This window comes from Falco rusticolus, chromosome 1, assembly GCF_015220075.1.
Source record: "Falco rusticolus isolate bFalRus1 chromosome 1, bFalRus1.pri, whole genome shotgun sequence".
Taxonomy (NCBI): domain Eukaryota; kingdom Metazoa; phylum Chordata; class Aves; order Falconiformes; family Falconidae; genus Falco; species Falco rusticolus.
Window position 1 is genome coordinate 10,569,902 of NC_051187.1, and position 25,913 is coordinate 10,595,814.

Consider the following 25,913-nt stretch of genomic DNA (forward strand, 5'->3'; position numbering starts at 1 on the left):
TCTGCAAACGCCCACATCCCCAGGTGGTCCCTGCCGAGCGCTCGCTGCCCCAGCAAGGTGGGCTTCAGCCCAGGGCAAGGTGGGCTTCAGCCCAGGGCTCCTCTCTGCTGCCTGTTGGTTTTGCTGCTGTTGGATCAGTCAGTAGCTCAGGCACCTTGTGCAAGACGTCTCCACCTGCCCTAACAAAGGGAAGCATCAAAATTACAGTGCCTGGGCTGGGCTGGGCAGGAGGGGCTGCGCCCCTCAAGCCTGACTCCCTGCTACTGAAAGGAGAAAAAAGTCCAACAGGCAAAGAAAAGTGAAGGTTGAAAGAATCAAGTCTCCTTTAGGAACCCACAGCTTGCTCCTGCACTGTCCCCTCGCAGCATCTGTCTCACAGGGTGGCCCCTGTCAAATTGCGAGGTAGATACCCTTTCTCCACCTTCTCCTGCTGAAGAAAACATACATTCCATGGTGGTTTTGGTCACTTGAGATTCATTCTTCCCCGTGTTGCAATGGGACGGCAAGAGCTCAAACCAGATGCTTGTTTCCCCAAGTCATGGCTCCAGTATGCTTTGCAGCAAGTATGCGCAAAGGTTTATCATTAATCATTCCCCAGGGTCATGGTAAATCAGAGAGTAAATTGTTCCTTGCATCACCTCCCTTGGGATTCATTGCACTAAATAAAGACAGACACAGAATTTCAACACGATCCAACCAGGCGTTTAGAGCCGGGCTGTGCTCACTCCAGCTGCCGAACCAGCCGATGGCTGCCCACTGGTGTGAGCCTGGCAGGGCTGCCCTGCCGCCCAGCCACCGTCCTGGCACCCATGAGAGCCCCTTACTTCTGTGTCACTGCAAAACACCCTTTCCAAGGGGCCAAAATTTTTGTTCAAAATGTGTTTCAAGCAATGCTCTGGCCTGGCTACCAAGCCACCGTGCGGTTGCTGGGAGTTTGATCTGCACATAGGATGCTAAAGCAATTACAGCGAGGATATGAGCAACTCACAATTCTCTCATCCTAGAAAAACTGAAACCAGCACATTTTCATCCCTGAAAAATGTCAGCCAGCATATCCTACGTGTGTGTGGGGGTGTAGTTGACACATAATTCACACACATGCAGTGGAGGGCACTTGCTCTCCATCCCTACCCACACTGCTCTCCCATCTGGCACTGGGAGGGACAGGTACACTGCAGCTACCAAGGGGTTGTCCACCTTGTCTGCAAGTCCTCAGTTACTCCCTGATTTATCATTGCTTATATTTTCTTTGTCCTAAAGAATTATAGTCATGCAAAAATCACCACATGGGGAATGAAAAAGACACCAGCGGGGTCTGTTTGCATTGCAGCCCATGCTTGGCAGGCATGAGCACCCATCCAGCCACTGGCTTTGGGCTGGCTGTGCTGGTTGTTCATGTACTGCCTGACTAGGCACCACATGTTTTACATGGGCTTGTGCCTGTGTTTAGTTGCATGCAGGTGAATAAATCAAAAAGTCATCTAATACTAATTGGGTTGCACCCCTATAAGCTGCCATCACTGCAATGCAGACAGACCCCAGCAAACCCTGCCTCTGTGGCCAGGCAGGTTGCCCAGGGCAAAAGCAGGAGGAGGCAGATGCTGACCCCCCAGCTCATGCCTAAATTCAACTTTCAAAATGGACTGGTAGGGTCTTCCCCTGCCAGGATTCCCAGGGATGCCCAGAAACTGCAGCCCTGTGCCCTAAATGCACAAAAGATGTCAGTGATGAGAGCTGTGTACGTGCACGGGGGAAAAGAGACCATCTTGCCGAGGCTGGGACCATATAATGCGCTCCATCTGCAGTCCGTCCTCGTTAACATCAACACAGTCAGACTTGGGTATGAATATCCCAAGCATTATGTGGCTTCAGCTATGCAAAGCCGGCCCCAAATCAAAACCAGGGGCCATGGCTTTGGCACCAGACACGTTTGTGTTTCCGTTAAATGTGTGAGATAACACGTGCACCCCAGCAGACAGATACAATACTTTACCTGCACCCTATCCCACACGAGAGGAACGGTGACACTGCCTCAGACAAGGGTGGAAACAGCAACTGCAAGGGACAACCCAGGGATGGGGAGAGGCAGCACCGCTCCCGTTGTCTGCTGGGGCTGGGCACCGCACAGCAGCCGTACCACCCTGCCGGGGTTATGCACCCACCGAGCCCCTGCAAGGGCATCCCTCACCCTGGGGTCCAGCCTGGGACCTAGCAATTGCAGCAGGCCGTGTCTGGGCAGCACAGCAATTGCTGGCTATGGCACCATACCAGCTATTTGGCTAGCTGTATCTTTTATTTTCAGCCACAAGCTAAAATGTTTGGTTTAAAAATCCCTTTCCCACACCCTCTTGGGAGGCCCTGTTCCCCAGTGGGTATGGTCCTGGTGTGCTGGTTTCTGGGGCTCTTGCAAGGCTCCTGGCCAGAAAACATAGCTAGGAAACACCCCTTGCTGGTAGTCATAGTTGGGAAGGGAAAATGCATTGTGTGCAGGAGCCAGACTCTTTGGGATCTGGAATAATACCTCCTTCTTTTATCTCCCCTCCTTTCCTGTCTGCTTCTCGCTGCCCTGCACAGAGATCCCCGCCGCTCCCCCCACCACCGCTGCCAGCAGCACAGAGGAGCCTGCAGGTACGTTGTCTCTTCTTTTAAAGCATATTGATGGTAAATGTCTTATGAGCAATCATCTGCCTGGGATGAAATTACATTAAATTAATACGTAAATTCTATTGTTTGTGCTGGGACAAGGGGGATTCCTTTTATACCAAAATGTCCAAGTGTTTGAAAGAAGTGTGCAGCATCCTGAGAGACGGGGGTTTCTAGGAGCACATGGGAGTGTGGAGAAGATGCAGAAAGATTTTCCCAGAGGTGCTAAATCTATAAACTCACAGGCGTTACCTAATGTAGATGTTGATGGAAGAGGGGTAAGGACTCAAGACCACCGCTGGTTGATTATTAAAGTTTAGTGGTTACCTTCTCAAGAGGCTAAGAGAACTGTTCTGCCAAGTTTTTCTGGTGGAGAAGGACTGGACAACCAAAAAACCTCCAAAAGAGAACAAAGCTCCTAAACATAGCTTACCGCTGCATACGAGCATTTCCTTTATTTGCCTATATCTGTGTGCTTCTTGTGCTAAGCGATCTCAGGTGTGACCTGTGGATGTTATAGCAGTGTGTCTCATGTCTGGCTTTGCAGGTCCTTGGGGTGGGACACGGCTGTGGTTAGCAGACTGTGGGGGCCAGTTGTGCTCAGAGGTGTCTCAAGGCCAGTGACTGTAAGAGCAGGGGAAGCATCTTAGCTTGGAGCAGGAGGTCCTGCAGCTGCAGATCCTGCAGCAAAATGTCCTGCAGTAGCAGCTGCAGCCTGGGGACAGCAGCCCAGCCCCGATGGACCCGGATCACCATGTTTATGCAAGCTGCAATACGGAGGATCTGTATGGGACTGTGCTGCTGATATACGGAAGAATTATAGGCAGATAGAGCCTATCAAGTGGCAGTTTAAGAATCAGTGGGACTTCCAGAAAAATGTGCCTGCTGCGCTGCTGAGTGCACGCTGCAGGAGAGGCTGAGTCCCAGCTGGTCCCCTCTGGGGCAGAAGATGGATAGCAGCAGAGCAGGCTCTGAAGGGTTTACCTGGATCCTGCTGGGGTGAGCTCTGCTCCGCAGTGCCATCATGTTAGACTGAGCCTCTTCACCTGCCTGACTCACTGACCGATCTTTGGGGAGGGGGTCTTAGGCACCTGGCATCACAATTTCCAAACTGAGCCTGCTGAGCGGGGAGCCAAGCACTACTCAGCCCTTACAGCCCTGCGGGGCAGTGCTCTCACCCTCCGCCAGGTAATAACAAACCCAAGCAATGCTTAAATACAAAAACCTCAACAGATCAAATATCAGCTTTCTCATGGGCTATTTGGCAGGAATTTGCATACTAAATGTTCTGTCTCGTGGCCTGGGAACACTGGGATTTTTTGCTCCACACCAGGATCCATCTGTCTGTCCCCCCACAGCCTCCCAAACCCGCTCTGCTCCCAGCGTGCTGCAGGGATGGCAGAACAGACCTCTTGCACCACGATGCCACTGGGCTTCTCACAGGTTCTGCCAAAAATCGTGGATGTTTGGCAGCCAAGGAGACGCAGAGATGTCTTATCACAGCCCTTTCTGCAAGGAGCTTGGGATCCTGAACTCCCTGTGTGTAAAGCTATAAAATCTCCGTGCTGGGATGTCCTCACACCATCACTGACCCAGGGAGCAGAAGCAGCCCCAGAATTGATGCTGGGGACCTCCTGGCCAGAACCTCATCCTTGATGGAGTCTCCTTTTTCCTAGGGGTCCTTCCTCCCAGGGGCCAGGGCATGTCCCACCCGGTGCAGCTGCCCCAGCCCTTTCCTAAGGCAGGACCTGGCTTGTGCCATCCCCTCCTGTGCTGGAGACCACATTGCAGGGCACAGGGTGCGTTTCTGAGTGAGCAGAGGATTGGGAAGCATCCCTCAGGCCAGTTTTGCACACAGCTTCTCCTACCAGCCCTGGAGCCGGTGGCAAGCAGTGACACTTGAGCGGTGTCCCTGAGGTTGAACTTGGCCACAGGGATCTCTCAATGTCTTTTTGCTGCTGTTAGCAGCTCATTTATCTGGGCACATTCCTAGTCATGAGTCCAAGGGAGCCTTTCTGAGGACATTATCTATTATTCACAGTCTTTCCCTGCCAATCCCCACGTCCTCTCACATCTTTCCAGACCGTGACCAGGAGAGGGGCTGAATGCAGGCGAGGGCTTGGAGGAAGCAACATTTATCCACATCCATCAGCCAACGTCCTGGCGTGAAAGTAAAGAGCTGCTGAAGCCCCAGCCCTGCTGCCCCCAGGGGTGGGAACGGCTTTGGGGGCGACACATCTCCCACCTGTGTGCTCCACGCAGATCCCAACACAGCTGGGAAGCAGCTCCTTCCCGTGAACTCCCCACACTGTCCTGGGTGAATGCCAACTGGGGCAGCTGCATTTGGCTATCCCAAATTCCATGTGCCACCTCGATTGGCCACAGCCTTCCTCAGCGCCTGCCCAGAGCTCATGTACTCTGGCAGTGTGACCCACAGTAGCCCCAGGCTGCGAGTCACAGCCACCAGCTCGGTGCCAGGCACTGTGCCGGGTGGGCTGGGGCCGGTGCCCCTGTGGCCCCTCGGCCCCAGCCCACAAGCAGGGCCAAGGTGAACAAAGCAAAAGCACAGAGCCTGAAGCAACAGGACCCTCGAGCAGAACAAGGGGGTGCACAGCCGATTTTAGGCGCTGAATGTGGACACTTTGGTGAAGAGTCGGTCCCTGTGCAGCCGGTGGGGAGAGCTAGGTGCTCCCTGCCACCCATGCATCTCCCTGGGTGAGGGCCGATAGGGATGGCTGCGGGGATCAGTGGTGTGTCAGTCAGAACGTGCCCCCCACCTTTGACAGGGGCTCTGGGGAGGTGTCTGCAACACTTTCCAGCCTTCCTGCAAAGGGGCCATCTCACCCTGGTGCTGCTGGCAAGGTTGCAGCTTCCAGTCCCAAGCCCCGGTAGATCCTGTCAGCAAAGAGCCCCACTGGGGGAGCAGCGAGCCCTGTAACTGCCCCCTTGTTGTGGGGAGAAGGGTTATCCAGGGATCTGTCCAGGCTCAGCTGGGTTTGCATAATGACAGTAACTGAGAACATCTCGGCGAGGTTAGAGATCTCCCTTCAGCAAAGGAAACCCTCGCTGAAGGCTGGGAGAGGGTCATCCATGGGCTGGGAGCAAGTCGTGTGCCCTGACAGCCTGAGAGCCATACAGTGTCTCTTGTCTCTTGGATCCCTGTGTCCCTGGAGGGTTGGATCTCCCTGCCCTGAGGGGTGACCAGGGACCGATCCATCTCACCAGGAGCCTCCCGCGCCGCCTCCCTGTGAAAGCCCAGCAGAGGCTGAGCCAAGCTGAGCAATCTGATGGGCCCAGCATCTGATCATAATTCTTCTTGCAGTGATTTTTATTGGACTTTTTAAGCACTATTTTGTCCAGGGAGCTTGAACCCTCCATATTTCATCTCTTCCCTTCAGTGGGGAGCATCAGGCAGTCCTGGGTCTTGGCATTACTCAGCCCCCACCCCGCCACCCTGAAGCATCCTGCCAAAATTCATCTTGTCTTCGTGAGAAATCCTTAAATCAGCGCGCCTGTGAGCCAGAGCTCCCATGGTACGGGAGCAAAAGGGTTATAGAGATGGAGAAAGAAATTAGTGGGAGAAGTTGGGTGCAGCCAGTTCTGGGAGAGATGCTGCTTTATTTCCTTTGCTCGTAGCTATGCAGGACAGAAAGCGCCTTCCTCGCCAAGAGCCGAGTTAGCATCACCACTGCTCTGAGTCAATGAGGGATAAATTTCAAAAGAGCACAGGCCAAAGCTGGCCTTGGAACAAGGGGTGGAACAATGTCGACTTTGGCGTGGGGGGTCCTGCCTGGCTCTCAGAGGTCCGAATCAATTTGGGGAAATGGTCCAAAACCGAATTGTTTAGATGAAATGCATTCATGCTCTCCCATGCTGGGAGATCGGATGATGAGGAGGGGGTGCTTCTTATTTTTGTGGCCAAGCAAGACAAGCTCTTGCTACCACCCATCCTTTTCTGGTCCCATTCAGAGATGCAGAAGGGGACACAGTGAAAGGAAAAATGGAAAAGAAAAAAAAAAAAAGCAGAGGGAAAAGGTTTACAGACCTGCCAGTCAGTCATTGTCTTATCTGAATCGAATCCACGTTGGCTTGGAAATGATTATCTTAGGTGGATGATTTCAGCTAGTGGGCTTAAATAAAAACAGGTGATTGGATTGATGCAGCTTTGCATGGTTTTCCCCTGGAAACCAGCCTCTGCAGTTTCAAAACCAGATCTGGACTTTCCAAAGTCATTTGGGCTCAAGGTGTTGCCTGTGCGTTTTGCTCCTGGCTGCTGAGGAAGAGGCTGGATGCACAGAAAAGGGAAAAAACCTGCTTGTAGGGACCCCTGGGGCTCCCTTGGGACCTGAAGCAGCTCAGCTGCAGGTTGCAGCTTTCCCAGGGTGCAGAGGTGACGCAGCACAGGGGTGGATGCGTGCCGTGGTACGTGAGGGTGATTAAGACCTTCCGGAAGCAGCTTGTAGGAGGGAGATGGGCAGTCAGGTCTCTGCTCTGGAACAATCTGGAATAGTCTCAAGGAAAAACAAAAAAAGCAAACAAAAAAACCCAAATCCCATGGGCTGTCTGAGCCTTTCAAGACTGTTCCTGTTTCTGCGTCTCACTTAGAAAAAACTCACTCAAAGGTTATGGCTTCAGTCTGGGAAAATAGAAACTTTGTAGGAAATAGTAGAAAACATTCACTTGAAAGCGTTCATTCCCTGGAGGGAGAACTCTCCATCTGCCTCGCAGGGCCAGGTGGCCCCCCAGTGCCATCGCGCTGCCAGGTCCCCCCCACCGTGCCACACTCTCAGGAGCATTTGGGACAAGCCACTGCCCCCGTGCCAGCCACTCCTTCCCTGTGCACCACGCGTGTACCTGCACTCTTACCCCCTGCAGACCTCCCCCTGCAACCTCTGCGGTGCTCTCTGGAGCCCTCACCACCCTGTACCCACATCCCAGATTTGGGAACCTCCTGATGCCTTCCCATCCCCTTCCATGGCAGAGCTGGAGGCTGCGCATCCTTCCCAGGCTGCAGCTGGCTTTTCACTACTTACAGCCTTGGGCTTTGGGCTGAATTGTCCAAATTTTTGCCAGAACTCTCCATCAAGAGCCAGGAATGGGGAAAACTGGCCTCTCTGATGAGTTGGTACTCCTGTTTCAGCATCATTTGCTGGTAGTCAGAGTAATCCTGCCCTAAAAAAGGGTTGGTTTGCTTTTGTCTGAAGGTCAAAAGCTTTCATTTTTGCCTGCCCATGCCTAGATGAATTGAGGTGACTCCAGGCCCCCCTCAGAGAATGCCCTGCTCCCAGGTACGTGCCACCACCCCTGCCGCAATCACGGGGGTGAGCAGCAAGAGTGGGGCTTGTCCATCCCACACCAGAAGGGTAAAATGCAGATTTCAGAGTGTGGCCACAACCGCACAGCTTTCTCTGTAGATGGACGTGGAGGAAAAGGGGTCCCTTTGTGCAAGAGGAAAGGTCTGCTGCCACCAGCACTTGATTCACCCCAGCAAAACCTCACCAGGCGCTGTTAGATGAGTTAAAACACTGGTTCCCACTGCAGGTACGGGGGCTGTGCCTGAACATCACAGCTTGAGCGGCCCGAGCCACCTCCTTATTTCCAGCCTCCCAGCCAGCTTGTACCCGTGCATCGCCACGGGAACGTGGTCTTTTTGCCTCAACAGCTCCAGTCTCAAGCAGAGGCTGTGGACCACTGTCCCCACTGCTCACGGTCACATAAACACTGTGATCATCACTGCAGCAACCGCTTCAAGGGAAAAGTGACATTAGGAAAGGATTAAATGTACCGTAGCTCCTTTTAATGAGCTGCAGCAGCTGGAAACTAGGAGTCAACACCATGTGAGCCGCCAGCTGCCTCCACAACATCTGCGAGGGGTGCGAGGCTTGCTCGGAAAATGACAGTGTGGGGATGGGCCGCTGGCATTGCGCAGCACCTCTGGTTGGGACAGGACATGGGGCCAAACCGCGGCTCCCCAGCCCCTTCCCAAACGTTTATCTAAACTGCTGGACCAGCTCCATCCCTGGGTGAAGTCAGTGGCAAATCTCTCCCCAGCGTTGTGCCCACAAGGGTAAATGTGAAGGTGCTGGTGGCTTGGCCAGGGAAGATGTGGCTCATCACTCTGTGATTGGGCACAGGCGTGTGGACAGAGCTCTTGGGTGGGCTCTGGGAGGGCTGGGGGAAGCAAGTCCCACACCGTGCTGAAGGTCAAATCTTCCCTCCTCCCTGGAGCACTGAGCAAGCAGGGAGGGAAGGGGGCAGCTCTGCACCAGGGTTGCACCATGGTCATTGTGTTTGGATGGTGGCACTTGCTCATGGCATCTCACCATCATAGGCTCAGAGGCTGTGTCAGAGGGGCCAGGGAGATGTTCCTTGAAACTCCATCTCCCCCTGCCTCCCATGGCCTTGGCGTCCCATGGGGTGATGGCTGGGCTGAGTCCCTCTGTGCTGGAATTTTGTCTTTGATGTTGCCCCAAACCAACCCTGCCAGTGTGTGCTGAGCGTTGCAACTTTCTGAAATCTCAGACTGACAGCTCCAGGCTCAGTCACCCCAGCAGGTCCAGGTCTCTGCTCAGGCTGGGCTGGCTGGCTACGAGCCTGGGCTATGGGTGCAGCACAGCCACCCAACCTCCCCCAGCCTCCCACCAGCCCGGTGCGGCTGGCCCAGCCAGTGTGGTGCCCCCCAGGGAGCTGCACTGCCACAGGCACCCTGCCCAGGAGGGAGGGATGCTCTCCACCGAGCAGAGGGAGCCCAGGCTCCTGGAGGAGGCTGATCCCTGGGGAGTCCTCCTTTAGCAGAGGCAAACTGGGGGAAAAAGTAGAAAAACAGACAATAGATTTATGTAGCACCTTGCAAATTTAATGCGAAAAAGACTATCGAAAGACACTGTATTGACATTATGTATTGAGGAGGAAAAGCCTGAGGAGGTATCTGATTGCAAACTAGATTTGTCTCCAGACCAACAAAGGAAATCACAAATTCTAAACTCTGCAGATCTGCAAGCAGAGTACCAGCTAGCCTTAGTTTTTCTCCGGATGTGAAGTAGCAACATGTCTTGGTCATCACCCAGCACTGATATTCAATGAAAAAAAAGGTGTGCCTATGTGTGCACACTCATGTTAGTGCTCACACCTCTGGAGGGGATCCGCAGCGCTGGAGCTGGGCGCGGGGCTCGGCAGCACTCGCCTGCCCGAAGGGTCCCCAGCTGCTGCTGGGCTGGGGAGGAGCTGCCAGGCTGTGGGCACAGCCGTGCCTGCTCTGCCTTGGTGATGCTGCTGCCAGAGCCAGGGATAGGGTATGGCCAGAAGGGCTTTGCACTGGCAGAGAGAAAAATCACAGCTCTTTGCTCCAAGGAAGCGCTAACAGTGAGCGCAAGCTCTGCAAAAAGCCAGGAGCATTCCACAGGCTGGGAATAAAGGTCTGCACAGCTGCCTGTGGTACAATCAGGAGGCAAAATTCTCATTTCAGTCACCCTGGTGTAAATCTGGGTGCAGGCTGGAGGTCTCCAGCTTTGTACCATCCAAATGAGTAATTAAGTCAGCCCTGCATGGGTATTCTCTCACTTGTCTCAGGCTGTAAGCAAGGTGATGGATTGACTCCATGATTGATTGACTGATTGATTGGCCGCAGCATCCAGTTCCCTCCTGAAAAGAGGTTTCTCATGGTGATCTGCAGTGAATGGCTATGAGCACAATAGGGGGTGATAGGCTTCCAGTGAGGAAGGAAACTTCTGGTCACTTCAAAATATTTCGGAAAGTCTGTGAAGAAAACCCACAAAGCAAACCACCACAAAACTTCTGCTGAAATGCAGATAAGCTTCACACACAATTGCATCGTGCTTTTATAATCCTGTTGCAGGGCTTCTTGCATCCCCACATCCCTTCATCCCTCTATCCCTGTATCCCTCCATCTCCAAACCCCTCCATTCCTGAATCCCTGCATCCCTGCTTCCCTCCATCCCCACATTCCTCCATTCCCACATCCTTTCATCCCCATATCCTTCCATTCCTGCATCCCTTCATCCCCATATCCCTCCAATTCCTCTATCCCCACTTCCCCAGCTCTGGGATGCTGCCACCTTGGGGACTGTTCTTCTGACGCTGAGGGGACGCAGGTGCTCACAAGCCCTGGGTGCTATAGCCAAGCCACAAGCTTCAGAGCAAGGACTTGCAAGCCCAGCATCGCTGTCAAACCCATCTAAAAAAAATAATAATGGTGATTTTGACGTGAAATGAACTGATTCTGTCCCCATCCTGGGACATTTCCAGATGCTGGTTCCCCTTGGTGAAAGAAAGCGCTTGTCCCCCACGCCAGCTCTCTGTTGCTGTGTCTCCCCCGGAGCAGAAAGTGATTTGCCCCAGCTCTGTTTGCGTCCTGCCCCCATGTCCTGTGCAGCACCCGCTTGGCCAGGGAGCTGCTGTCAGGCCAGGAATTTATAGGGTGGCCAACACTCCTGAAGACAGATGGTTTCCTATTAACGTATTTAATCATGTCGACTGCAACTCGGCAGGGCTGTGTCCCCAGGGGTGCTGGGAGCGGCAGCCCTGGAGTTCATCAGCGGCCAGCAGCTGGGGACACGTTTGCGGTGGGGAAGCGCTGGGTGAGGATGAAGTGCTGTCAGGGTCAGCACCCCACATCCCCCGTGTGTCCTGGGGCTCAGTGCTGGGTTTACTCCTGTGGGGAGGGGGTAGGAAACATGCTGCCAGCTCCCGTGCTGCCAGGAGAGGAGCAAGGAGTGTGCAGAGGCAGGGGTGGATGAGCCATAAGGCTCCCATGTTCGTGTGGTGTTTTCCTGTGCGTTAGTGTCTGGCACAGTTGGGCTGTCCCCATGTGTCACCAGGGACCACAGCGTGCCTACTCACTTCTCTTTATATCTGGGAAAAATCGGGATGCTGATGAGGCCATTAGATTATACTGATGCTGCTATGGTCATCCCTGTCCCAAAACACCAAGAGCTGCTCAGGCGCATTCCATCCCATCCCATCCCCAAACTGGCAGCAGGCAGCTAAAGAAGCAGGGAACAAATTCACCTCGACCCACAGTGGGGCTTGGGAGGTGTCTGGGGGTGGCTTCCCCTGGGAATGCAACAGTCAGGGGTCCCAGGGCCGAAGCAAACAGGCCGGGCTAACGTGTGCCCCAGCAGCATCCTCACCATGCCAGGAGCCAGTGCTGGGATGTTGCATCGGGCCACAGGAATGATCGATTGGTCCCCGTAGGGGCAGCTCCCCAGAGGTGGTGGGCAGCCCCGGCCGCATCCTGCCGTGTGCTGGTGGTCCAGCCAGGGCAGCTGGTGCCAGTTGCCCCCCCTGAGCCATGCTGGATGCTGCGGAGGTGGGAAGGGGGCTGTGGGCTCCTGTGAAGCACCCGCTGCAGCTTTCCACCCACTCCAGGCGAGAGGCTTTAATCTAATTACATGCTTTATTTGCGCCAATTTGTTTTTCAATCAATCTTGCTCAGCCAGAAGAAAGGAGGCCACTGTGGGCTCATTTGCACCTTCTTGTTCCAAGAGAGAGGTTAGTGGCAATTATTCTGCTGGAGATGCCTGCGGGACTGTGGACCTGGCTCTCCCTTTGCAGGGGGCTGGTGCACTGGTGCATGGGTGGGTTTAGCCATGTTTTCGCCCAGCACCATGCAACAGGTTCCCAGTTCGGGCACCCAGCAGCCTGGCCGCTGCCTGAGGATGTCTCTGAAACATGCTGCCTTGTGAGGACCTTCTGCAGCCAGCAACAGGCCAGTGGCCCAGGCTGTGGTGTACAAGGTGGGGCAGGCAGGGCTGCAGGCAGGAATGCAGGCAGGGCTGCAGGCAGGGACAGGATCCTCCAGCCAGGTGCTCCCAAGGAGTCCTGGTGCTGTTCTGCAGAAAAGATTTTGCATACCTATTGCCAGGGGTTTCAATAGGGTCTCAGGGAAATGTTTGGGTCTACAGAGCACCAAAAAAAGAAAACCAAAAAAGTAAAAATAACTCATCACAGTTCTGCTGCCCAGCCAGGGCTGGCACCGCTTGCTGCTGCTATGGCTGTACTCACTATGGGGCAGAGCTGCCCTCCGTGACCCACACACAGTCATGCTGGTGTAAACGCTCCTGAGCCTGCTTTGGAGACCAGAAGATGCTCCTGGCTGGTCACAGACCCTCTCCAAGGCTGTCCCAGGAGCTGATACTCCTTTTTCCAGGACACGCTGTGGGGACCACTGCTTTGAGGCTGACTGGGCCAGCTTAGGAGGTGACCAAGGACAGACAACAAAGTCACAAGGCCACATGGTTAAATGCAACCCTATGCCAGGGCCTTGCTTTGCACCACGACTTTGTACAGACCCTCTGGGAGCAGACCCAGGCCCTCGGGATCCCCGTCCACAGGCTGAGAGTGTTCAAACCTGGGGACCATTCTGCAGATCACACAACGTGCACGACTGGAGCAGCCCAGTCCCAGCTCATCCCAGGTCCAAGGCTGGCAAATTCTGTGCTTCCCCGTATCAGCTCCTGGCTGTGCTGGAGAGATGGCCAAGGCCACCCAGCCAGAGGCATTGGCTGTCCCACAGCTGGCCCCAAAATGAAAAGCTCTAATTTCCATGTTATATTTGCAAAGGGTATCATGCATGATAGCTGGGTCATTGCCAGGTGGGGGGAAGAAGAGCCAATTTAGTCATAACAGAGTCCCCTGCTCTGTTCAACAGCCAGACCGGGGAAGGGGGCTGCGGAGGGTGCAGCAGAGCCCAGGAGAAGTGGTGTCACTGCTAAAGTGAATAACCTGCAAGGGATTCGCTGCCTAAAGTTTGCTTTTATATTAAAGAAGCCTGTTCTGAGAAAAAGACTCCCTCTGGAGTCCAGCCCAAATTAAATTATAGCATTGATCCCTCTTGTTCAACACGCGCTCTGCAAGCCAGATACTGTAGGCTCTGCCGCTCATCCCACAGGGAGAAGCCCATCCATGCTCCCAGTGCAGGGAGAGGGCTACTCCAGAGCATCCCTCCCTCGGGATATGTGGTCAGCAAAGGCCAAAATCTAGAAGCTCGGAGCAAGTGTGTTTGGCCAGCAGAGCTGGCACTCTCCGAAATGACTCTAACAGTCGTTCGCTGAGACTGACGGAGGAGATGTTAAAATAATTCTTTGGGATGGAAGGAAGGGGCAGCTTCAGTGCTGTGGGGAGTAGAACAGGATTTCATGGTCATCTGGGGAAATGTCCCGAAGTCCAAGAGCCAAGGACATCCCTGCCATAACTGCCGCGGGCCAACCCCAGCACAAGGTCATCATCTCCTGTCCTCGTGCTGGGCAGCGGTGGATTGCACTTTACCCCGTGTCACCTGGGAGCATGGCTCCCAGCTGCCTTTGGGACTTTTGAGAAGACTTACGAAAATGTTTTTGTGCCCAGTTTGGGCACATCCAGCACCTGGCTGAGCCTGTGTTTAACCACAGAGCAGAGACATGATGTTTCTGCCCCTGCCTTCCCCATCGCTGGCTCCCCACACACACCCCTTCCATCTCATGCGCTTTTCCTCCATGCTTCCAACCACAGGCTGAAGATGTCAGGCTGCTGCCTGTAAAGGGGTTGGAAATTTATTTCCACAGTCTGAACAGTTTGCAGGAGCGCTCAGTCCCACGGGCATGGGGCAGCATGAAGCTCTGCAGACGCGTGGAGTTGCAGGCTGCTGTACACATTGCCCTGTGCATCCCACAGGACTAAAGGCTGTAGTGGTTCTTTGGAGGGCCTGGAAGAGTTTTGTGGTTGTTGGATGGGCTCAGGGAACATCTTGATGCAGACAGCACCCACCTCAGGGCTTTGGTTGAGCACACTGGTGGCTCAGCTGTGAGGTCTGGGGATGGACCACAGTTGAGAGCTGGGATTCCCCAACTCCCAGTGAAGGGAGAGTTCACTTGGGTCCATCTTCTGCATCACTGTGATACCAGAGCTCACAAAAATGCAGTAGTGAGACGTTCACCTTCCTCCCGGTGGGCACTCATGGATTTTGCAGCACTGAGCCCCCCCTGCAACTTCAGGAGCTGTTAGAAAGCCAGAAGCAGTAGCAATGCAGGAGCTGGAGCATGGGTTTGGAGCTGCCTGCAGAGAGCTTTGGCTGTTCTGTGCCACAGCCAGCATTTCCAAGCACAGATTCACCCAGAGCTGGGGGGGACCTGGGTGCTGCCGCATTCCCCCACAGTCACCACTGCTCACTCCCACAGCCCCATCGCAGGGGGCAGCTCACACCCCAGCTCCATTCAGGGATGCTGCAGCCTGCGAGCAGCTCCAGATGGGCAATTTTTGACCAATAATGCTGGGGAGGAAGAGAAAAAAGGAAAGAAGGTGAAAGCTGTTCATCACCATGGTCTCCTTGCATTAAAGCAAATCAAAACAGCCCCACTGGTCTGAACCAGCCAGCTCTGGGGGTATCTGGGACCCCAAGCAGACCCCCATTTCCATTTTCTCAGTCCTGCTCTCTCCAGTGATGGACTCTTGGATTTAAGATTTGACATTTGGACCTGCGCCTTCATTTTGGAGCTCGGTCTCGTTGCACATCCCACCCAGTGCAAGCAGAAGGTGGGGACACCCAGGCCCCCACCCACAGAGCCCCAGCAAGCAGCGCAGCCCCTCAGGAGCATGCAGAGGGAGTGCAGGCAGGCGCCCTTCACCCCCGGAATGCTGAGGCCAAACCAGCAAGGCTGGGGTCTCCCCTTCTAAGCCACAACACCTCCACTTTGGATCTCAGCCCGCAAAGGTATTTAGGGCCCTACCTGGGGGAAATCAATAAGAATTTAGCTGCATAAATTGGGATTAGAAATCTGAATCCCCTTGGGGATCTAAGCCTTATATCTGTGTTTCGAGTTAGGTACCCAGGCCAAGAAATGTGGCTTTAATCGTTCTATCATGTCAGAATCAAGGGGCCTTTAATTTCCGTTACCGACATGTGGCTTTCGCAGAGGCTTAAAGCTCATTTCGGAACTGCAAGCGCAGCAAGACGCGGTCTCGTGCAGCGTCTTCTTGGGAATGGTGCTCAGTGCCCTGAGCCTGGGCTGCCAGCACCTCATCCTGCCCAGCCCCAAAGGCATGAGTGCTCTGGCAGGAGTGGGGTGCATTAACAAAGCACGGGGTGACCAGAACCCCAGCTTCCCACAGTTTCCACTCTCATGTTAGCAGCACCAGCCTGGATCAAACAACCCCCCAAAATGAAGACGTTAAAAAAAAAATTAAAAAAAATTAAAAATGCAACTTTTGTGAGAAAAAAAAATATTAAGCAAAACAAAGAAGGTGTTTAGCTGTGAAAACTCTTTGCTCAGCCAGAGACTTAGTTATATCAAGGGGATGGGCTGAGCTGCAAAGCTGCTGAATGCTATGCTGACACATTTTACTAAGCTGCTACAGACACGAAACAGCCGCCCGCCACCTGCTCTCAGCCCTCTGTGAACAAGTAGCGCCAACCGCCTCTTCCCAGATCTCCTCCTGCTCTGTTTGTCCGGGAAATGCAGAAAGTTTGTGCTTTCCCGCGGGGAAGCGGCCAGTTGCTCCTCACCTGGGGCACAGGGCAGGGAGGTGGAGGATGCCCCCGCGGTGGGGCATGGTGCATTAGGATGCAGTGATGAAAAAACAAGCTCTAGAGTCTGGTTGTGCTTTGGGTTTGCATCTCTGAAACGGGGATTTGCACTGAAATATTTGTGCAGCTGAGCAAACTTGGGGAGGAAAGTGCTGGGAGCAGGGGAGGAGGGTGTTTGGCTATCACCACTCAATTTCTCCCACACCATGGTGCCGTAGCCAGGGGTGTTCCAGTCCTTCCCGGGGGGATGGCCAGGCCAAGTGCAGGCTAGGAGGGACTCAGAGAGCTTTCAGGGTCCGTTGAGGGCAGGCTGAGAGGGTAGATTGCCTGGAAGGAGGAGCAGGGCAGGACAGCACCAGCATGAGGACCAACCCTTGCTCTGCACCTCGTGTGCACGGGAAACCTCTGTACAACGCGACAGGCAGAGAGCTGGGGCTGATCCCATCCAGCAGCCCTGCAGGGCAGAGCTGCGTGGTGTGCACCCCATAATGCCCATAGGGCCTGGGTGGACAGGACCGGGGCACTTACCATCCCATGCTTCAGATACAAGGTTGCTCCCCATCGAAAAGGGGGCTTCAGTTCTTCAGGCAGCCTCCTTTTATTCTCAGCCTGGCCTTGGTCAGGCTCCAGCATCACCTTCCAAGGGCAGGTTACCCCAGGCTGGCCCTCTGCAACCCCACGGAGAGGGGCGAGAGGGACCTGCAGTTCAAGGAGCCTCCCTTGCACCGGGGCAGGCAACACATGGCTCGGGACTCTGTAGGTTTGTAACAGAAGACTTTGGGGAGAAATTCTGCAAGTCTCTTACGGCATGTGTATCTCCTGCACACATGCACGAGTCACTGCAGCAGCGTTGAGAGCCCTCCGGGCTCCAGATCGATCCTCTCCTCCCATTTCGACCTGCTGCCCCTTCCTCCCACCCCTTCCCCAGCCTTTGAGCTTGGCTTTGCTGTCACCTTCCATCAGGAGACCTGCAGCTCAGCAAACTGCTGAAACGTCACTTGGTGGACGAGCAGGATCTTCCCTAGGCACTAGGCAGCAGGGAAATAATATCCTGTGGTATCCCCTCTGTGCACTTCCCCTAAGCAAGCAGTGATCTTGCGGCATCACCCCACACATGTAGCATTGCTCACCAGCAAGCACAAGCTCTAATCCTTTGCTCTGAGAAATTTCATTTGCTCTCCCAAAGAGGCCCCGGAGGACCTCCAAGTCACCCAGGAGGCAGGAGAGCTCTCCACATAGGAGACAAAGGAAATGAGCCAGGGCAAATCCCCCACCCCTGGCAGCCCTGGCATCGGGTGATTTACACTGATCTACACCAGCTGGCTCTGGCCACATCAAGTTCAATTTAAACCAGCTGAGGGTCTGGCACAGCCTGTGGGGTTGGGAGAAAAAGAAAGAGAAAGGGAAGGCAGCACAAGGGTCGTGTTAGCAAAAGCAGGGTCAGAGCAGGGCTGTGGCTGGGTGCCTTGAGCAGCAAACCTGGTTCCAGGTCCGCACCCTGGGGGCAAGTGGAGGCTGTAGGGATGCAGGGTGCTGACCTGCAGGGCTTGTGGGAGGCAGCTGGGTGGTAGCACATCAACCCGCAGCCTCCCTGGCTGGGAAGTGATGCTGGGATGGGCTTCCAGCAGGTCTGTGATCGCAGGCAGAGTGGAAATATCATGGCAGTAGTGTAAGGGTTGGGAAGCTCAGATGTGGTTAGGGATGCTTCTGTGGGGAGAGGCTGCTGAAGAGACTTGGGGTTGTTTTTGTGAAGCGCTCTGGACTGAAGCCCAGAGCAATGGTTTCTACCTGGTTGCAGTTTCTTGAGGCTGGATCCCAGAAGCGGTGCTGCGGGGCTGGAAGGAGGAGCTGCTCTCAGTGGGCTCTGCCAGCCTGGCCGGTGGAGACCCCTTTGCAGATCCCATGGTCAAGCAAGCCATGGGGCACGTGGGTGGCAGCTGCTGCCCACCCCTGCCCATCACTAGTGCTCAGAGCCAGCTGCTCACCAGCATCTGTTTGCCTGGCTTGTTAGATTTGGCCAGGAGAGGAGAGATCTGCAGCCAGAGCTCCCCGGTGTTGTCCCTGCTCAGCTGCTTGCTCCCTGCCTGCCCTTGCATCAGCTTCTTCTGCAGGTCAGCACCACATAGGGACTCAGATGTAACAATGCTGAACACCTACAGAGCTCCGGGATTTTGGGGCCAGAGGAGAGCCATCGTCACGTTTATCATAACTGCTTTGGTGTCCTGAAAACATCAGCAGTCTGTGGATGAGCAGAATTGTACCAGCTGCCCAGCGAAGCTGCCCCATGGCCTGTCTTTTGTCAGTCCCCTGCTCTACCAAGCAGGTGAGGGGAAGCGCCCCAGGCTCTTACGTTGCTGCATGCTCCTTTATTTCCCTTTATAGACTTTTCCTTCAGTGTTTATGGCCAGGAACCTCTTACCATCGAGTTGTACCACGAATATTTCTGTTCCCTGGGCTTGGTGATGCCAGGCAGCCACATCCCTCTGCATGGTGGCATCCTGCTGGGTGAGGCTTTTCTAGCAACTCTCCATCATCTGAACTACAGTTTTTATGGAATATCTACTCTTTCCTCAGTGCGTTTCATGTTTTACTTGATGTCTGGGATCGTATTAGATGAGAAAAGCAAAAGGGAGGCCTCAGCTCAGCTCCTCGTTTTCTAAGGGCTTCGGCTAGGTTGTAGCTGGGACTCTTGGAGGAGGAAGGTGCCCCACTTCATATCACAGCTCTCGCTTTTGGCCCTGGGTAGGTCATACTGAAAGAGCACGAAGCCACGTGTTACTGTGGGTGCTCCCCTCAGGAACAGGAGCAGCAAGCAGCAATAGGACAGGAGGATGGTGCTGAGGTGAGGTGACTCTGCTGGTGACATTGAGAGGCTGGGGCATGGATGGATCAGAGGCATTGGTACTGAGGTGGTACCTGACAATCGTGAGATGTGTGTGTGTTCAGGTCTGTGGGTTTTCTTCTCTTGCTGGTTCTCCCAGTCAAGCTGAAAAAGAAGCTGCTGCTTGGCTCAGGCTGGGTTTGGTTCTGCTGCCAGTGGGGAGGGTGGGATTTGGGGTCCATGAGATCTCCTGGAGCATCTCCTCTCCGCCTAGAGAAGCTCCCCATGTTTCTGAACCTGCCTCCCACTCCAGAGACACCTCCTGTACTGAGGCTGGTGAGCAGAGCACCCAGCACACCGCATCTGCAGACCTCAGTGTCTGCCTTACCTGTGCTGTCTCTGAGCATCCACCGCTGGAGACCACCTTCTCCAGGGTGTCCCTGTCCCAAAGCTGGCTTCATAGTGCAGCCCCTGTGTGTGCAGCAGGACTGCAAACAGAGCTATCACCGCAAAATGCTGCAGCTGCTGTAGCTGTGAAGCCACTTCCCAGCTCTGTGCCTCAGTTTCCCCTCCCAGGCTGCTTAGTGTCTGCTTCTCTAGGAAAGCACTGCTGCTTCCAAGGGCTCTTGCAGTGCGTAAGAAACGGGGCCTCAAGCCCTGCCGAGGCTGCAGCACAGCCGTGCTAAGGGGGGTCGCAGAGGGTGATGCCGCACAGCCTCTCCCCCAGGGTTTCATGTCATGGTCCCCTGAAGAGTGTGGGGTGTTGCATGGGCACGTGTGTCTCCAGTCTGGCACTGCCAGTGTGGCCTGGCGCAGGATATGGGCACCCTGTGTGTGTTGGCCATGGGGTACCAGCAGCATCCCCCACCTTCCCAGCATCCCGCCCTGCTTGCAGAGCCCTGGGCCCTGCTGTGGCGTTTCAGCAGGTTTTCATACCTGGTCTCCAGTGGTGGCTGTGGAGGACCAGTGGGCAGCTGGGAGAGGTGGAAATGTCCAAGGACTGTCGCTGTAGCAAGGTCTCCCGCTGCAGCAGGATGTGTCCCATTTTCCCTCAAGTACAGGGTTTCCATGGTGCTGGGGGCCTCTCTCTAGCACCCATGAGTACTGAGACATGGGATGTGCACGGACAGCACATCCAGGAGCCAGCACTGATCCTGGGAGCTGGCACATGGTGGCACATCACCCAGCCAGCCACAGTGCCACCAGGCTGTTCCCAGCAGTGGCTGGAGGCACCAACAGCGTGATGCCATCTGACCGCGTGATGCCATCCAGCCGCATCCCACACTGGAGCAGGTCCCCGGGGAGCAGCAGCTACCGGAGCAGGGCTCAGCATCCCCGCAGCCAGCTGGGGCCATGGCCGGGCTCCAGCCCCACCAGCCCTGGCCGTGCTGCCAGGCTGCCATGCCAGCACCCCCGCCTGCCCACCGCGCCGGCTGCCGCGCCGCCCCAGCGAAGCCAGCGTGTCCCAGCAGTGGGGGCCCATTAGAAATGAAATGTTCCTACTGGGGTATTTTATTTGCACACTTCAGTAGAGTGGACACCAAAAGGCTTTGCTAATGCTTCATGGGCTGCTAATTTCCTCTCTGACCCGCATTGTCGGAGGGTGACCCCAGCCCAAATCTCTCGGCAATGAATGCCAAAGGCTGACACCGGCCCGGGTTAGGGGTGACAATGGGGCCTCTGTGGGCTCCGGGCAGGCTCCAGTTGGGAGCTGGAGAACAGGGGGAATTTGTGTGGCTCTCAAAAGCTCTGGGTGGCACAATAAGGGAGGCCCCCGGGGTCTCCCAGGAAGACAGAGGCGGCCCAGGGAAGCCGGGCAGGGGGAGGCGGGCGGGAGGATGGTTTCCTTTGTGAAAAGCTTTCTTTAGAAAGGAAGGTTTTTCTGAATGCCCCCTTAGACGACCCAATCGGGGCCTGGCAGATGGATATCACAGGCACGCTGCTTATTCATGGCAGGCTGCAGCTTTGAGCCGCGCCCCCCCCTCCTCCCCCCAGCCTTTTATTCATTTTAAGGCTAATTTGTTTTGTTAATGTTTTCTTGCCCTCCCCCTCTCTCCTGTGCAGATTGTGACTCATACTGCAAAGCCTCCAAGGGGAAACTGAAGATCAACATGAAGAAGTACTGTAAGAAAGACTATGGTGAGTCGCCTCTCTCCGCCACTTCCCAGGGATGAGTGGTTGCAAGGAGATGGAGAGGGGGAGCATCTCCCTCCCGGGATGTCCCCAAGCCCACCTGGCCCAGGGGCAGGTTGCTGGCTGGGTCCCAGCCACAGCTGGGGCCAGGCTGTCCGTGCTGGGGGTGTGCAGTTTGGAGTATGGGGTTTGCTGGGTTTGGAGAGGAAGCCCTGGCTAGCGATGCTTGGCGGAGAAGCAATGTGATGTGTTACTTGGAAAATATGCATTCCTCTGCAGATGCTGAGAAAACCCCCAAATCAGGGTCTGTAGCGTCCTCATCCCAGTGTCTGTAGTGTCCTCATCCCACAGCATCTTCTGGGTTACAGTGACACTGTGTCCTGTCTCTTCTTACTGTGCTGTTCCATGCAGCAGCTTTTGAGAACCGTGCTTTGCTGTGGTGATGAGCAGCGGGCGGTTCCCCATCACATGGATCCATCTCCCCCATAAATCTCAGGCAAATTCAGAGGGTGACACAGCCCTCGGACAAGCCAGGGAGGCTGCGAGATCCCCATCCTTGCTCAAGGTCCTGAGCATCCTGCCACAGCTCTGGCTTGGAACGGGCACATCCCCACCTTTCTGCTCCTGGGGTTATTTTTGATGCAGGTCCATTTCCAATGTGGTCACCAGCAGGTCCATGCAGGAGATGTCCAGGGTGACCTTGGGAGGGGATTTCCTTCAGGCCACACCAAGAAACCCCTTGAAGCCCTCCCTGGGGCTCAGCAGCCCCTCTCCAACCCGGCTCTGCCATCGAGCTGCTCCGGCATGGGCAGGTGGGAGGAATGGCTCCACTTTGGTCCTCCCTGCCCAAAAGATCACCCTCCTTCACCAGCCACGCCAATACTGCCGGGATGAGCCAAGTGTCAGGAATGGGACTGACCTGGAAAAATCAGGTAGAGCTGGTTAAATAGAGATGCTCTGCGCCAGGGGATGTTTAGAAATGCTGCTAAACATACACGGGGGCTGGCAACTATCTCACCCCCCCTCAGACACGGCAGCTGAGGGGAGCAAAGTGTCTGCAGGAGGAACCAAACTGGAGCCTTCAGGTTTGGTGTGGGGCTGGGGAGCGGGCTGGGTACGGGTGAGCCTGGCTTTGACCTGAGCCTTCAAAGGTGTGAACAGCCAGGGAAGTACAGGGTGCTGTGCGACATGGTTTAGCATCTGCCAGGGCTGCAGCTGCCTCGGTGTCTGCCAGCCCTTCCCCTCCACAGTAGAGGAATGCATTATACATACATGCATATGCATGTGTATATATGTTTCTCTCTGTGTGTGTATATATTTTCACCAAACTAGCAAGGAAAAAACTCCCATCCCATCTGCATCAAAACATTCAGGAGTGGAGATACCTTCTCTCTCCTTCAAGCGTGCTCACAGCAGCTTCTCAGCATGTCTGGGAAGTGTTTGCAAGAGCAGAACGAATTCCCATTTAACAGCCCATCCCTGGACAAGGCGCTTCCCTGCAGGACCGGACGAGGGATGCTCAGTGCTGGCTTTGTGCTCTGGCACCTCCCTGTGAGCTCAGGGGAAGCAAAAGGGCTTGAAGGCCAATGTTTTATTTGCATTCCATTTATTCTTCCACTACCCAAGTGGCAAAATGGTTGTGGAGAGCATCCCTTGGCAAGGATGAGCTACCAGGGCTAGGATGTGCTTGTGGTCCCCCTCCAGCAAGGCTGCACCGAGGTCCGGCCATGCTCGTAGTTGCTGCTGAAGGTTCATCAGATGTTAGAAAGGTCCAAAGAATGCCTTTTCCCTGAGAGAAAAAGGTTTAATTGCACATGAGAAAGTCACTGCTAGAACATGAGGTTACTAAAGATGGGAGCAGGGCTGAGCACCAGACTAGTAAAGCTGTGGGGTTCCTCGTGGGTGGATTCTCTGCTGGCTAATAAGGTACAAATGCGTTTCCTTCACATGGTGCATGCATCCCTTCATTTTCCCACCTGGCTTCTCCAGCATCTCCTAAGGGCTGAGCTCACACTGGAGCGTTTGCTCTCTGAAGAGGGGAGAAAGCAGACACTTGATTGCAGGAAACTTGGACCTGTCACGATCCAAATTGGCCCCGGGGGTTCAGAGGATGGTAGGGAGGAAAAAAAGGCTCGTGCATCCCCCTCGAAGCACGTTTCCAGCCGAGCAGCGCTACCTTTCCCTGTGGCTCTTGGGTTGACAGTTGCAACACTTTGGTGGCAGCAGTGTTTGGGCTCTGCTCGAGGGGCAGCCCCGCTGTGGTTTTGCTCCATGGCTTGTCTGATCTCGCTGGGGACAGATATTTCCTGGGGATTCAAGTGAAAACTCACACTTGGTTTTGTTTGAGGCTGTAATGTGGGCTCACAGGCTTCAAGAGGTCCTGGGGAGATGAGAGCAGCTCAAGAACCAGCTCGGGCAGGAGATACCCCCGGAGCAATGAATAGGGGTGCTGGGAAGAGCTTGTCTTTTATAACGCAGCATCACTTCTGCAAACGCACAAGTGAGCCAAAGCCGTTTGCTGGGGCTGCTTCAGTGCAAGTGGGTGCAGGCTGTCCCCGTGTGGGAACCAGGGTGCTCCCACCCGAGCCCTCCTGGCCCTGGGGGTCCCCAGCCAGCCCCGCTGCCCCAGCCAGCCCCATGGCAAATGTGCTTTATCAAGGGCAAAGCAGCCTGGCAAGGGAGCAGGGCAAGCAGTGCTGCAGCACCCCCGGCCACGCTGGGCTGCAGGGCCAGGGAGGGAAGAAAGGGTTGAAAAGGTGCAGGGAGGGATAATAAAGACTTTGGGACTGACACCCCAGCAGGAAGCCAATTAGGAGGCTCTTTTCCTCACCGTTATGCTGGCATCGCTGGGCTGAATGTCCTAAAAGGCCCTAATTAGCTTGAACAGAGTTACTTCTCCCGCAGGCTCAATCGGGAAGCTATCATCCGCCCCTGCTTCTCAATGGGGCTTTTTAGCTCCCCGTTTCATTCACCAATTCAAAGGGGATATTTTCCCTTATTTATTTTTCTTATCTGTTTGTTTTTGTTGGGTTTGTGGGGTTTTTTTATTTCTTTTTATTTTAAATTGGGCTCTTACCCGCGAGATGGGTTTTGGTGCAAATATTTGGAGTGAAACAGGGCACGGGGAGGGCAGGCTGGGAGATTTCGGTGGGGGCAGGCAAGAACAGCAGCTTTTGCTTTTTCTGGGTTTATTTTGGCTGCCTGATGGAACACTGGGGTTGCTCAGGTCCCAGGAAACCAGGGGTAGAGAAGGGGGTTTACTTGGGTTTGGGGCACTTAAAATTAGCCTGGAGAAGAAGGGGGGGGTCCCTGCTGAGCCCAGCTGAGGATGGAGATTCCCCCATGGCCCCAGAGGAGAGGGGATTATTTTATTAGGGCAGGTGATGCTGGTCCAGGTGATGCAGGAGCATCTCTTGTTTGCTTGCGTGCTGCTGTTCCAGCCCGATCTTTGGGCTTTTCCCACTGTCTGTGTGGGGTGGTTCATCCCAGCAGGATGGGCAGCTGCAGGGAAGGAACAACCGAGCTCTTTAATCTCAGTTTTCCCTGAGTGAGCTCCCCGCATTGCGGTGGGGCCCAATCCTGCACAGATGGTGCTGGAGTGTCTTGCTGGGTACCAGTACCATGGTCCCAGCCATTGCCCCTGTGCCTTCCCTGCGTCCCTTGCGCAGCATCGGGGTGGAGATGGGGGCGAGGAGCAGGATCTTCATCTGAAAGGTGAGATCATCTGCTCACTTTGCCCTTTCTTGGGGAAAAAAAAAAAAAAATTAAAAAAATCCTTCCTTTCGTGGAGACTTCACTTAGTCACCCCCTTTGTCGAGAGGAGCTTGGCAGGGGCTGGTGGAAAAAAGCAAAATGTGTTTTCAAAAGGCAGCTTGAAAAGAGAGAGGGGGGAGAAAAAACCCTGAATCCACAGAAAAACCCAAGGCCAGAGGGGAAACACCATCCCCGGCTCACAGCCCCTTCCACTGCCCTGGAAGGTAGGGAAATCCTGTTCCCGGAGCGGGGAAGCGCTGAGCAATCCCTCCCCGTAACCGCGTCCCGAGGGAGCGACTGGGCAGCGCTGGATCCCCCGGCATTACGGGGGGGGGACGACTCTGCCTGGCCAGGGTGCACCCAGGCCAGCAGGGATTAGGGGTCATAAATCTCCAATATTAAATCGGTAGGAAATTGGCAACCGGAGGCAGGCAAAGCCACGGCCAAATAAATTAAAACCAAAAAAAAAAAAAAAGGGGGGGGGGGGGCAACCCTGTTTTAACCCTTTCCTCCAGCAAGGAGCCAGCCCTTTCCATTCCCAAACCCAAATGGTGTTGGGGTCACCTTCTGCTGCTGGTTGGAGTACAATCCACAGGGGCTCTGCTCTGCTTGTGCAGAAAGAAGGGACTGGAGCCTTTGGAAAGCTGCATCCACAGCCGCTGTCCCAAGCACCAGTTTCCATCTGTCCCTGTTAAAGACCCTCTTGTCTCTCCTGGCAAACTACTTGCACCACTGCCAGCCCCGTGATCCCATGGGATCTTTCCCCGGGGCCAGCACAGCGATGTTCTCCATCGCTGGAAGCTCAGTTCCACAAAGCTCCAGCTCCCACGGTCAGGTTAGCATATGGGATGTGTAGGTTTGTCTGTGTAGCCCAGTCCTAGGTCAGCTTTGGCAGGGGAAGCCTTGAAATCAGGAGATTTATCACAAAACCCAAAAGTAAATACAAAACAACAAAAAAAAGGCCCACTTTTTTTTTTCCAGCCTCACTCTTTTCATGGAAATCTCATGATTTTTGGGCCCCTGACTCATGGTCTCTGAATGCTG

The 25,913-nt window shown here is 54.6% G+C and overlaps 1 protein-coding gene across 1 annotated transcript in view; it reads left to right on the forward strand.

Moving 5' to 3' along the window:
- Positions 1–25,913, forward strand: part of NTN1 (netrin 1) — a 103,064-nt gene that overhangs the window by 72,134 nt on the left and 5,017 nt on the right. The window contains exons 4-5 of the mRNA XM_037409471.1: positions 2,575–2,628; positions 21,048–21,122. Coding sequence (XP_037265368.1) covers positions 2,575–2,628; positions 21,048–21,122 — 129 coding nt within the window. The remainder of the gene's footprint in view (positions 1–2,574; positions 2,629–21,047; positions 21,123–25,913) is intronic.